Below are 13,542 nucleotides of genomic sequence, written 5' to 3'. Positions count from 1 at the left end.
ATTTAATGTCTATATAAAGTATACATTTCGTTTTGGTTGCTTTTCAGTTCTCACTTTATTTTGCTTAAAAAATGCAAAGATCAAAACCAAGAAGAGATGTAAAGGGAAGTTGCAGTAAATTAACTTGCAAAATTATTCCTTCCCCAAGCAGTCCATCCTAATCGTCTGCATTTTGGTTTGCAAAAATGTGAATCTCTCTGTTTTTGTAATTTAACCATCTCTGAAGAAGAAGTTGTAATAAAAACGCTGGAGCTGATGGCAAGGTTCACACAGTAAGGTATGGGGCCAATATAAAGATCACATAACGCTCCAGGTGAATTGGGTGAAGACAAAAATGTAGAGTATGGCAAACCTTCAATCCTACAAAGACATGTCTTTTCACCTTAACCGACTGGAAGGGAAAGAGAGCATTATTGTGAGAATCGGCCAAAAAGCCCAGAGTAGCCGTGGAGGAGCATGAGAGATCCACAGGTAGAACAGCAGGGACAGCTAATCTGAAACTGGAATGTGCTGCAGTTCATTACCAACACATACACACACATTATCCCACAGTGCACCAAAAGAGAGCAGGCCACAGATGCCACAGAGGATGAGCGTGATCATAAATAGAAGCGACAGACAAAAGGAAACAATGGAGCAAAAATGTTTGGCCATGCAGTATTAATCAGATGGGGATGCAATCCATTCCATTTGTAGTGGGACCAATATGCACAAACAAGTGGCAATGTGGAGCGGCTCTATGAGAATGAACCTCCTGCATCACTTCTTCCCTCAAGGCCGTCTTGTTTCCACTCCCGAAAACCTGGGATTTGACATCGTCAGCTTCAGGAAATGATGCTACGCCTCGGAAAGTAAGGAGGCCATCTATAAAACACGACCCGGCGCCACGGAGGGAATCTTGGGGGAGTTCCTTTTGGGATTCATCTGACTGGAACTTCAACTGGTGTAACCTAGTGTGTGTAAACATAAAGAAAGACAATATGACACCAGGAAGGCCCAGGGGTCGGGACATCCTTACTGTTCTGTTGATTTTAATTAGAGCCACAGATCTCACCAGGCACATATAGACCGCTTTGAAGTGCTGCTCTGTGCTGTCTGTAGCACTCCACTATCTCTTTGACAATAAATAGACTCAGCTTCTAGTGGCAGGATATGCCATTTTTATTTATTTTTTTTTTTATTTTGCCGTGCTAGCACACTTTACCATTTGCCTTAGACGTGTTGTTAGATTTATGAAGCACAGAGGAAAAGCGTTTTGTGCCACTTCAAACTTTTTCACATTTTCCCACATTGCAAACGCAGACTGCAGTGTTTTACAATAAGTTTATGTCACAGACGGTGTATAATTCTGAATTGCAAGGAATATCACTCATAGGCTTTAAATTATTATACAGCAAAAAATATAAGAAGTTTGCTATGCATTGGCTGAATACTAATTCAAGACACATCTTATGTTTGTTAGATGAAGTGTAATTTCTACGCCACTTCACATTGATGCCTTGCTTTGTGTTGGTCTATCTCATAAGCACAAAGTACATTGAAACTTGTGGTTGTAGTGTGACCATTTTCAAAGGGGCATGAGTATTTTTACTCAAAACGTCATGGGACAAATGTCTTCACAACAGCTTCCTTGAGTTCCGTCTTTTAGCAAACAAATCAAAGTGCCTGCACTAACTTCTTCCCTTTGCATCATCTCCTTCTCCTCCCTTACCATTTCTATCCCCTCCCTCTTTTCCTGTCTGCTTCCTCTTTCTCTCCGGCATCTCCTACTCGCTCCTCCCTGCTGTCCCTTCCCTCCCTGAACCCCCCCAAAACCGTAGGTGCAAGACGCTGTGCGTTGTCGAATGGGGGGATGTAAAGATGACAGCGAAAACTCCCCTGACTCCTGCAAGAACGGACAGGTGCAGATCATGGTGAATAGCATTCCATTTCATCCCACACTGCTGTTCATGCACCCCAGAGTATCAGGTTGCACTTCCTGCAAGCTTCAAATGCAATTTTAAAAAGCATGACTGCTAATAAAGAGATCATATTCATCCCTCGCTTCTGTTCCTCCATAACCATGTTTACCTCGATAGGAATAATTTAATATCTATCCACTTTGTGTTTTTATTAATCTTCCAAATAGTTCGCTTTCAAACATAAAGATTTCCGAACAGAAGACAAATCCATGCCTGCTTTTTAACCCTTCGAAAATAAAAACTCACCGCCATATTCTGCAAACCGATGCTTTTATTGCCATCTTTTTTCTTTTTTTTTTTTTTTTGGTCTGTTGGTGAAAAACTGAAAACCAATTACTTGCACTCCTGTAATTATGTACTTTCAGACCACACACCTTAGCACTTTTTTGACTTTTAACCTTTGCTTTCTTTGTCTTTACCAAAAGAGAACAGAGCTCCCGTAAAGGTTGTTGTATGTGTTCCAAATGTGCTTAATAATGTGATAAATCACCGAGAGTTGAGTGCCTTGCCAATGTCAGGACGGTCACACGGCAACTCAACTTTTCCCTCAGTTTTCCTTCCCTTCGTCCTCAGAGCCGTTTTGTCTTCAGCTGGTGTTTCCAAATAAAGTATTTTTTGTAGATAAAATGTCGTACACAGCTTAATGCTGAATCATAGAAAGGGCAATAAGTATATTTACTTGTTTGACGATGGCACGTATAGCTAGGACTTTGTACAGCCTTTTCAAAGTGCCCACACACACAACTGTTTTGTGAGATACACATTACCCTTGGCGACATTTATTGTGACGGATAATTTATTGAGGCCAACGCAAGTTATGTGAGCATCGAAATTACAGGGAGCGCTCACGCAGGTGCCCTTGCTACAGCGGAGCAAGTCTTATTCGTACGTAAAACCCTCTGACATTTGGAGTCGCTGTAAAGACGTTAACCCGTAGCTAAAAATTCTTGTAAAAGTAAAACGAAAGCCATCATTTGAATAGGTGAACTTTGATTGATGCTCAAAAAACAGGCCAAAAGTCTTTTTTTACATTTTTCAGCTTAATGTTTTATGTGAATTTTTATTTTTATTTTTTTTTCCTCCCTTTTCGTCATCAGAAGGGCTCTTGTGGACAACAGCACGGCTCTCGTCAGAGCACACCCCTGTGTTTGTCTGGCTGTCACCCGCAGCTGCCGACACCGACGTGCCACCACACAAGCCAGCAAGCCTGTTACCATGATCTGCCTAACAGCAGCCGCAACTGTGTGCTGAACCACAGCCACACACATGAGCACACCCTGTTGCTCAACAATACCCACAACCACATCCCCAATCACATCAACAGTCGATCAGTATGTCATCTGTAGAAAAGAATTAGAAAACAAAGTTCCTAGTAATTAGGATGTGTTAGGTGTCTAGAGGAAAAGGTGCAATGTGTAAAATTAAATTTCACCATAAATAGATGCTGACATTAAAGGGATAGCAGAATTATGTTTGAGAAACTTTTTGGAAGGTGTGAGGGTAGTACTAATTTAAGCAGACTAAAGGAAATATGTCAGTATGCTGAACAGTGTTGCAATGGGATGAAACTGAAACTATTAGCATGGCAGTTTGAATGTAGGGTTGTGACACATGATAGTAATTTGAATGGATGTTTAAAAAAAGCCAACGTTCTTCACTAATTTACCTGCAATGATGGGAGAAAAGAGCTAGTTAAAATTGTTTCAAAAGAATGTTCTGACATGTTAACGCGAAGCTATGACACAACAAAAAGTAAACACAAGTTCATAGAAAAAGGCATTTAATCTTTTATTTTTTTATTTATTTTTTTTTACTTTTAGCTACATCCTAACATGCTTTTGTCAAAGATTTTTAATTTTTGAAATATCAGTTCCCATTCAAGCTCTGTGTAATAAAAATGAGACAGAAACATCTGGCTTTGCCAGTTTATTATGTACCAAAAAGTGCAATTTCATCTTTACCCACTTATCTTTGTGTAGTAGATGAAAGTGAACTACTTAATACCCATGTGTTACATTTTGCACCTTTTGAGTGTGAGTAGGAATAGCTGTGAGTGTGTGTGTTTTAAAAGGCTAAGCTAATAGAATTTCTTCTCGATCAAGAATGTTACGCTTACAATAATTTCCTTAAACTACAACTGCTGTCCTCCTTTGTATTAGGTTGAGCCAACGCTCATGCCTCATGGTTAGAATAAATATATTTTTCTATTAATTTGAGTAAAAAAAGAATTGCCGTATTTTCCGGACTGTAGAGCGCTCCGGCTGGTATCTCCGCCGCTCTAGGTTTTCCACAAGGACGCAGCCCTTGATCGAGGGCTATTGATCAATACTGCCAGATCGAGAGCCCTCAACTTAAAAACTGCATATGAACTTCCTTGTGTGGTTTCCATGATGAGGGAATATGAATTTGAACAAAATTTTTCTGTCGTACCTGCTGCTAGCATGTGCTTGTTCTAAATGAAAACCAGTGCTTTCTTCTTTTATTTTGACTTCCAATGATTCAATTCCTGCTAAAGAGCCCCCTGGTGGTTGAAGATAAATCCACAGAAAAGCTGCACTGGGCTATAAGCCGCATGGTTCAAAGTGTGGGGAAAAAAGTAGCGTCTTATAGTTCGAAAAATACGGTAGATATCATTTCTGTATTCATGTTTCAGTCATTTGCAAATGGAGCTGTGGGTTGCTTGCAGACTAAGAGCTTTTTTTTCTACTACTGTGGTGAGATGGCACACATTTACTTCTCTGTTTCCATCTACATCTTTTGCATTCTACCTGCCTCTGTGGCATGCACAAACTGTCTAAAACCTGTAGTTTACTATCCAAATAAAGGCTTTTGTAAGTGAAACCCACAGAGTATAGGAGGAGTATCTGTGCGGAGAGAAAGGGCCACTACAGCTGAATTGTAATGAGCTTCACTTTTTAAACTTTACTAAAAAATGACTGGTGGCCGCTTTGGAAATAACAGCTTTTTCGCTCTGCTTCTTTACTCTGAGGAGCACCATAGCTCTGAATTAGACTAGTTAAAGGAATGTCATTCCTCATTACGTCCACAACACTTTCTCTGCATAAACTCTAAACATCAAGTCTGGATTAAACCTATTGTTGTCCTATTTTTTCTTCTTTTTTTTCATTGGTTGGAAGCATCTAAAAAAGACAGGAAAAAGTTGTATTTTTCCAAACATTTTTTTTTTCTCCTGTCAAGCTGGGAGACTAAGTTTTGCCTCAGCAGGCACAGCAGATAATAGATTAGTTTCTGTGCCAGTTTCTTTTCCATTCGATGCTGGTGTGGTGACTGATGAGTCATACAATTACGTATCAAGGAAAACTTCTTCTGGTTTTTTGCCTTCTGCTGTTTGTTCCTGGATCCACTGCTGAGGCAGAATTTAGCATCTCAGCAGTGTTGCAGCATTGTATGCTGCAAGCAGATATTCTACTCTTTTAATCTGTTTTGTTTTTTCTGGTTTAAAAAGGCTGTAAGCAAGCCCATCATGAAGACAATAAGAACTGAAATATTTTTAATGAATGACCTAAGGCGACATCTTTTTGTTCTCGATACCAATCTGAGTCGCAAAGCCTCTCCACGGCAACGGATCATATCCTAGCATTAAAGCATTGAGATCCATGCTTATCCTCATGTTTCACTCACTCCTGCATTTCCTCTCGTGTTCCTTTCCTTTTCTTAGACGGATTTCGAGAAGGACGTGGACTTGGCTTGTCAGACAGGTGAGTCCTCCCCTCCGTCTGCTCTTTCAGCTGCTCTTTTTTTTTTTATCTCTGTCTACCTGAAAGCGAGTTTAGCATTGCAGGCGGTTGCATCCTTAGCTTGCTGATGAAACAGCAGCAGTTGATACGCTACGTCTCCACATGGTTGTGTTCAAATTACTATGCCTTATCAATCACACTGACTCTGCCCAATAAGTGCTCAGCGAGCATATGTTTGGATGGGTCTGTGTTTAATTGTGCATGATAATAACACTCCTCGGTGTGCTCAGACCTGTTTCACTCGTTAGCTGACAATGGTCTTGTGTGGCTGTTTGGGTGTGTTACAGATGAACCACAGTCTAGTGTGTGTTGTGCTTTGATGTATTAACATAGTCACTTTCCACCCTCTACCCTTGCAGAGAGAGGACACCCATGTAAGTTTCGCACCCGACTAACGTCTAACATTGCCTGGTCTGTTCTAGACTTCAAAACATTCCTATAGAAGAATCCAGGTTGAACCCTTGTGTTATCTTTTTAAGTTATACACCGCTTTAAGGCGTTTCATTTTCACAGAAGAAAAAAGATAAACTCAACATATTACTTCTTGGGCAAACTATTAAATATTCAGTTTTTTTGTTGCTTTTTTTTCTTCTAATGATTTATTACATAACGACAATGCAAGACATTAAGTTTAATTATTTTCAGAACATATTTCTAGCAGATGGTAGACTATATAATTCAGAGTACTTTGAGAAATGTGAAAGTTGGATCTTGTTCTAATCAGTAGACACAATATACTTAAGACCTGCTGAGACAGAACTCTTTAATGTGGATGTCTTTATTGAATTACACACTTAGTGGATTTTTTATGAGTGAGACATAGGAAGTTATTTAAAAGGAAACAATTTTCTTCACCTCTCTGGGATGTATGTGCTGTTCATTTAGGCTGTGAGAGCAAAACATTCAGCAGATAACAAGAATGCTTCTTGTAGTAAAAGTTTCAGTTAAAACATCATTTAGATCTTAGTTCTCAGTGTTGTTTTTATAGGTGTTGGTTTAAATCTAAGTTGTATGTTTTACAGGGATTAGTGATGTGATTTCCTTTTTCTCTTACCATAACTAAATGTTACCACTTACTGAAGAAAGGCTAGACGATCTGCTTAATGTTTTTTGTTGTCTTTTGTTATAGCTCTACAAAACAATTTATAATCTATTAAAGGCGGAATCAGTAGAAGTCAAAGGAAAACCTGGCCAAAGGTTGCAGTATATCTTTCTTTCAGAATAGTGACTGTCTTAAATCAGAGTACTTTATCAACATTTGGTTTTACTATATGTATTATTTCTCTCACAAAATTATGCCACATTACCACAACAAAAAACAGATTTTTATTCCATTAGTGTTCTAAATAAATGCATTTATAATGAAATAAAGAGTCAGGAAACTGACACGTAGAACTTCAAGGTAAATGAAAAAGCCATTTACACTCCCAGCATGCATTGCACTTCTCTTCTCTCAAACTGATTTTGAGACAAAAATCCCACACAAACAAATTGCCATGTTTTTTTTTTTTTTTTTAATAGTAAAAATTGATCTAGAGAGCTCGGAGGTTAATAAGAATAAAACAAGACATGATTTTAGTCAGAGTTTGTGGATAAACAGGTTTTCCCATTTTTTTTGTTTCCAGTGATTTAAAAGCTTTACAAATCACAAACTTTAATCAATGTAGATTATGACAGTCAAGGTTGGACTCGTGCTGCTTTTGTATGCTGGTGGTATAATGTTAAAATATTCCTATTACCAAAAAAAGTAGTTTTTAACAAATGAAAGTAAAGGTTTAATAAATCTCAAAACATTTATATAGTGCATTATCTTGTTCAGGTTTCACCAGTCTAAGCATGTTAAATTTTGAACTAGTCAATCAAATGAATGATCCAGATCCTTTAGCTTGGCTTTAATGAGTAGCTGTAAAGCAGACATCAACTTTAGCTTTGTTAACGGACAAATGGCATTGTCAAATTGCTCAAGAATCTTTCTGAATTGAGTAATGTTGGATACTGATGAGTCATCCTTATTAGCAAAGACATCCGTTGTTGTTTAACAAAAGTAAAACATTGACTAGATAGAGCTTCATCACGCAGATTTCACTTTGATGAAAAGACTTGGAATTTGTTTGTTGGTCTAAAGATGGCTTGATTTCTATTTTTTTCTGAAAGTCGACATTTGTACTTTTTTTTAAGACTGAAACTGCTTGAAGTTATTTTTCAGGTTCTTCACATATTTTTCTAATTATGTGAATAATATGGTTGCACTTTGCAACATAACACATGAAAGGGAACTGGATTCTTCTATACTTCCTTTTCTCGATTTCTTTGTTTGACAAAGATGTAAGACAAATCTGATTTTCCAAAAATGCTTAGATGTTTGTCCGACTGGTTCTCGTCCTTTTAGTCAAATAATAAATCTGAGTTTAATCCGCAAGCCAGTGTGCATGTTGTTATACTCATTCACATACAATGAGAGCTTCAGTCTTTTAGCCTGACATTTGATTGAAGTTATGCAGTAAAGGCAGAAATGTGTTTAGCCAATTGGGTTCTGAAAGTCATGTATATTCTCAATGGCTCATATACAGTATAAGTGTGTAGATGAAGGTGAGCATGGTTTCCAGCATGACTGTCTTGATTTCCATTTAATATTGTTGCCGGACTGATGCTAGTTGTGAATATGACATTTGTGGACGCATGTCTCTCCAAAATTTCCCATAGCGAAAACAAGTAGGCAGTTTTAACAATGTGGTTTTTGTTTTTCTTTTAGCAGGTGTTGGCCACTTAAATCTTTACACATTTTTACCTTAAACAAGGTATTTTATAGTGATATGTGAAGTAGTCGCGTCGCGGAAACAATATCCATTCTTTTTACTGGAGAGGCCAGTGTTTGGACACCCTATTCCTGCATGCTGTTTATGCTGTAGAATAATTTCCTTTATTTTATCATACATTTTTATGAAATCGTCTAGAAATGCTAGATATTTTTCAATGATGTGCGCTACCCAAACGTACTTTAAGATGTTTTCAAAACTATTTGACAATCGTTGAAGCACAGCTGATGCTCCAAGCTTCCTCTGCCTCCCTTTTCTTCCTTCAGTCATTTTCAAAGAGGTCAACACCTGCAACCCTGCCACCATCACCGGAACCCTTTCACGAATCTCCCTGGATGATGAGGATGATCCAAAGCTCGCAGCACATCAGGAAGGGGGAGTAGGGGTCAATTTCAGTTCTCTTCCTGGAAACATCCCACCTCCGAACCTCATTGTACAGGTACCGGTTTGAATTGGAGGCTTATTTGGTGTTTATTTCATAAGAGGAAGGAAATATTTAACTTCCCTGCTATTTAATACTTTAGGAAAATATCAAAATTTTAAAGTAATGATATAATTTTCATGAAATAATAACTTACTTTAAATTGAACTTTTTTTTTTCCCCATCAGGTTCCAACATTAGGACTTAATGAGCTCAGTGAGACACCTCTTAAGAAGGAGGTAAACTTGGACCAGCAGAGACAGCAGGGCCAGCCACGCACCACCGCTCCAATTTACTTGTGCACCGAGAGCGGACTGGGTTGGGCCCGGCCGCCCGCGTCCTCCAACAATTCCCAGGACGGAAGCGCGGGAAGTGGGGGGAGCGGCGGGGGTGGAAGTGGCGGAGGAGGGGAAGGAGACTACATGGTCTTGCCTCGTAGGACGGTCAGTCTCAAACCTCCTACGCCCTCTTCGCAGGGAGGAGGCCTGGGACTTGGCGGCGAGGACAAGCCCCTCAATATCGCAGTGGAGGATCCTCCCTTCCCCCCTCCTCCCTCTCCGCTCACCCTCCACCCAGCAGAGAGCGAGGCCTATCCAGCAGATTTTGTGCCGTCCAACGTCGGTGACATGAATATCACCATGAACCTAAACCGCTCCTACGGGACTATCAAAACCGTGCCCCATGGGCATGGCCACTTGATGGGCCAAGGTGGGCATGTGCACTCCCACGGAGGACACATGCACTCCCACGCGCATTCACTCCACCTAAAGCCAGGCCAGAGGCCATCAGTCAGACAGATTCTGACAGGGGGAACCACAGTGGAGAGAACCCGCACCCTCCCACGCAACCTAGGCAGCACCAATGCCAACACCAGCCTCTCGGCGGGATCCCTGGAGGTGAGTGAAGGGCTGTGAAAAATGGATGGCAGTATTTTTTTTAGAAATAGCTTAGTTGTTATTTGACTGTTATAGATGTAGTGTGCTTACCTAAGTGATGGCACGGTGAGGGATTGGAGTGGAAGGAAGAACTCTGCAAACAAACTTCAATTTTTTAGCAATTTTCAGTCTGCACAAGTGTCTTTAGCAGTGCAAGAAGGTTCAAATGACATTTACATTGAATATTTCAGTTGCAGAAAGTAATTCAAAGGTTTATCAAACATATATTTCTTCTAAACTTAACTGGTTACTCCCTCTACTCTTGAAGAGGATTAATAGAGCATATTGTTTACCTTTCAAATTTCAAGAGCGTTGTCTTCAAGCCAGTCCATCTAATTGTTAAATAAGGCCATCTCTAAGACACCTATTGAGTGTTTTAGAACAGTGCACTCCCCACATATTGTCACAATAACACTTTGGTATTCCCGAGAACAAGTCTGGTCTAACAGATGCTATTATTTTCAGCTCAGTAGTATTTATTGCTGCCAACTGAGGCAACGAAATGAGTCATTCTCATATCGACAGACAGCTCCTTATTAGTTTACCATCTCCATGTGAGCGTGATTCCATTTGTGTGCGACACCCCCTCCTGACCGCACAAGGTGGCACAGCAGATGGACTGAGGTTGGCGGGATCAGAGGAAATATCCTCCCGGAGAAAGTCTTCAGCCTACTGTAAATTTCCATAGGAACTACACAACCACTGTCATATATGCCGACATGCATAAAAAGCTAAGCACATAGTAAAATGAACGTGTACTCACAAGGTTTATTACAATGACTTACAAGGTTGATTAAAGACATGCGAACATCACCTGGGTTGCTGAAAATGTGACGATGCCTTGTTTGGAGCTGACTGCAAGTCGTATAATATCAAAAAAGACTGCGCTCTCTGAAGAGCTGTGGATGCTTTCATGAAAACCATAAAAAGGACAAGAAAAGGGAGGAGTGTTGAAAAAAAATCTAAAATCTAAATTGCAGCTATAATTTTCCCTGATTATGCTTGATTTGAAGATGGATTAAAGAGTGTGCCTCTCAAGATTAAAAACCTAGTCGTGCTTTGCTTTGCAAATTTAACATTGCAATATGCAATAGAGAAATTACCCAAATCTACTTTTGGCTTTCATTCTGTTTTGTACTCTCTATTTTTATTTTTTTATTCTTTTGGCAAGTTCAGCAGCACACACTAATCAAAGCGTACGATCTAAAAAGCATATGATCACAGACTTATTTTTGTTTTTAAGGAATGTATATGCAATCAAGTCATAAACGTTGAATTTGCGTGAGTGTGTTTATAGCTGCTTCAGGTGTGTCCACATCAAAACGTGCTATATACAGCTCAGGTATATGCATGTTGCATGCGTGTCATTGTTGCACAAAGGTAACTCAGTCACGGAATTGCTCCGTTCAAGGTAAGAGTCGGCGGGCTTTTTTCTCCATTAATTACACTGAAAGGTGAATCAAGAAAGCGGAGATGAATTTATTTCTTAGGCTCAGGTCTTTCACTTTGTAATTCAAACGTGGGCAATTCTGGTCTTTTGGATGTTTTTAGGTGCATCCTCGCACCAACACACCCAGATTTAGACGCAAAATGATCTCCTCAGATGGTCACCAAATTCTGCATTAACTTGCTGACTACCTATTCAATGAAATCAGATGCTTACAAGCTAAAAAAAAAAATAATAAAAATAACAACTCTAAAACCTACAGCACAAGCAGTTCCAGATGACAGGGATTTCTTACATCTGTCATAAATCAAATTGTGCCATGACATCAGAAGACAATCAAATTGGGAATTGTTAAATGTACAGACTGAAGTGTTGTCTTCCATTCTAAGTACTAAAAGGTAAATTTAGATAGTTGAACTGTATCTACCTCTAAGATTAAATTGCTTTATATTTTAAGTCCAATATTGAAACTCAGTATTCAACATGTTTTAGATGTTTCCCCACCAACACACTGGAGTCCAACAGAGGAATTTCCTTCTCAGCCTGTCACCAAGTCCGGCATGTACCTCACAATCAGCCAGTCTTTCAAATCAGTTGTGTTCATGGAGAAATCATATCTGAAACATACGGGACATCCTTGAAAACTGGAATTGCCCACCTCTGTTCTAAATCCATGCCTGCCATGGCATCAGATCAGCAGCGCTGGCCTTTTGGAGAAATGAACACAGCTTTTCACTAACTGTAGAGAGCTGTTCCTCTCCGTGCCAAAATGCAAATCTGGCAGTCAGCGGGAGCCAGATAGGAAATAAGAGATGGAATGCGATTCAATGCAATGTGGAGCCCAGATGAGCTGGAAATGTCTGCAACAGTTAATTTGTCAGTTTGTGTGTCACTTTGTAAAGCTTTGAAGGCACTTAGTGAGCTAAGAAGGGTATACACGTGATAAAGAGATTAAACCCATTTCCCATACATTTTTGCAGTTGTTTTAATGATGCCCCCTAAGAAATTCTTAAGGCTTTTGCTACAGCTATAATTACTCAAAAAAAAAAAAAAAAAGATTCCATTCAACTAACTGCTAACCTCAGACTTGATGTTATTCCTTGTTTGACATTTGTAAAATCCGTATCTCGTTGGGCAACCAGTACTAGGTTTTTCTCTTTTCGAACCATGGCACAGAAGGGTCCCACAAAGAGATAGAGATCACGAAAGTTCAACTCAGTCCAGGGTAGTCATTGATGCTGTCTTCTCTCCCCCTGCCCCCTCCTCTTCCAGAGGAAGAGAGTACGGTACTCTGAGCTGGACTTTGAGGTAAGATCTCAAACCTCATCCACTATCATAAGCCTGTCTCTGCTTTCTTGTGCTTCTGCCAGGACTCTAAGTAACACATAGAGGAGCAAAAAGCATTGCTTAACCCCCAACCCCTACCTTTCCACCCTTGTCTCCCTTGCACTTGGAGAAATTAGTTTTTTCAGAGCTGTCTTACCCCGTATGCTGTTTCTACAACAAAGGCCCCAAATTGTTGGTCTGACATTTTATGCAAGAGAAAAAAATAAATAAATAAAAGGAAAGTTATGAAACTCATTTAGGAAAATGCCTCATGACTCTGTGGGGTCCTGGTTGAAGAAACGGCTTATTAGACTGCTTTATTTGTCTGGACTACCTCTAGTGTCTCCTGGGTTACAACTACGCTGTTTGACTAAAGTTGAGCTTGCTGGTTATATCTGTGGGTATATGGTGGTTCGGCAGTGTATGTGCTTATGTTTTTTTTCTTTTATTATTATTATTATTTTGTCAGAAGGACCTCGCTGTCCTGTGAAACTCCAGTCCCTAGAATGTTCTCCACATACAACTCTTATTGCTTTTTGTAAATACAGTATCTTACTCTTGCTGTTGTTAAACCTTAACATTCACCTACAACCTCAGAGGAATACAGCTCCCTCCATACTTATTGGCATATCTGGTAAAAAAAAAAAAAAAAGTGGAGAACACAAAAGCCCAAAGGATAATTTATTTATGGTTGTAGTAGTCTACTTTTGATAAGACAAGAGATACATATGCAGTTTAAAATTTTTATTCTTTAATTTGAAAAATGTTCTGTGTTAATTTTTGCTTACGACTATAAAAGATGGGATCTTTTTTTTTTTTTTGCCTGAACTTTTTATCTTCAGTTTATTGGACCATATTCAGTGCAGTAATGTATCATG

The 13,542-nt window shown here is 39.4% G+C and overlaps 1 protein-coding gene across 2 annotated transcripts in view; it reads left to right on the top strand.

Annotated features, from left to right (window-relative positions):
- Nucleotides 1-13,542, top strand: part of adgrb2 (adhesion G protein-coupled receptor B2) — a 227,120-nt gene that overhangs the window by 190,530 nt on the left and 23,048 nt on the right. The window contains exons 27-33 of one of the 2 annotated variants that reach the window (XM_044138723.1): nucleotides 1,821-1,913; nucleotides 3,059-3,292; nucleotides 5,641-5,680; nucleotides 6,079-6,093; nucleotides 8,802-8,974; nucleotides 9,145-9,852; nucleotides 12,611-12,646. In XM_044138723.1, coding sequence (XP_043994658.1) covers nucleotides 1,821-1,913; nucleotides 3,059-3,292; nucleotides 5,641-5,680; nucleotides 6,079-6,093; nucleotides 8,802-8,974; nucleotides 9,145-9,852; nucleotides 12,611-12,646 — 1,299 coding nt within the window. The remainder of the gene's footprint in view (nucleotides 1-1,820; nucleotides 1,914-3,058; nucleotides 3,293-5,640; nucleotides 5,681-6,078; nucleotides 6,094-8,801; nucleotides 8,975-9,144; nucleotides 9,853-12,610; nucleotides 12,647-13,542) is intronic. The other variant, XM_044138722.1, reaches the window with a different exon arrangement.

Source organism: Gambusia affinis, linkage group LG14 (genome assembly GCF_019740435.1).
Source record: "Gambusia affinis linkage group LG14, SWU_Gaff_1.0, whole genome shotgun sequence".
NCBI classification, from domain to species: Eukaryota; Metazoa; Chordata; class Actinopteri; order Cyprinodontiformes; family Poeciliidae; genus Gambusia; species Gambusia affinis.
This window is presented reverse-complemented; position numbering and strand designations above follow the sequence as displayed.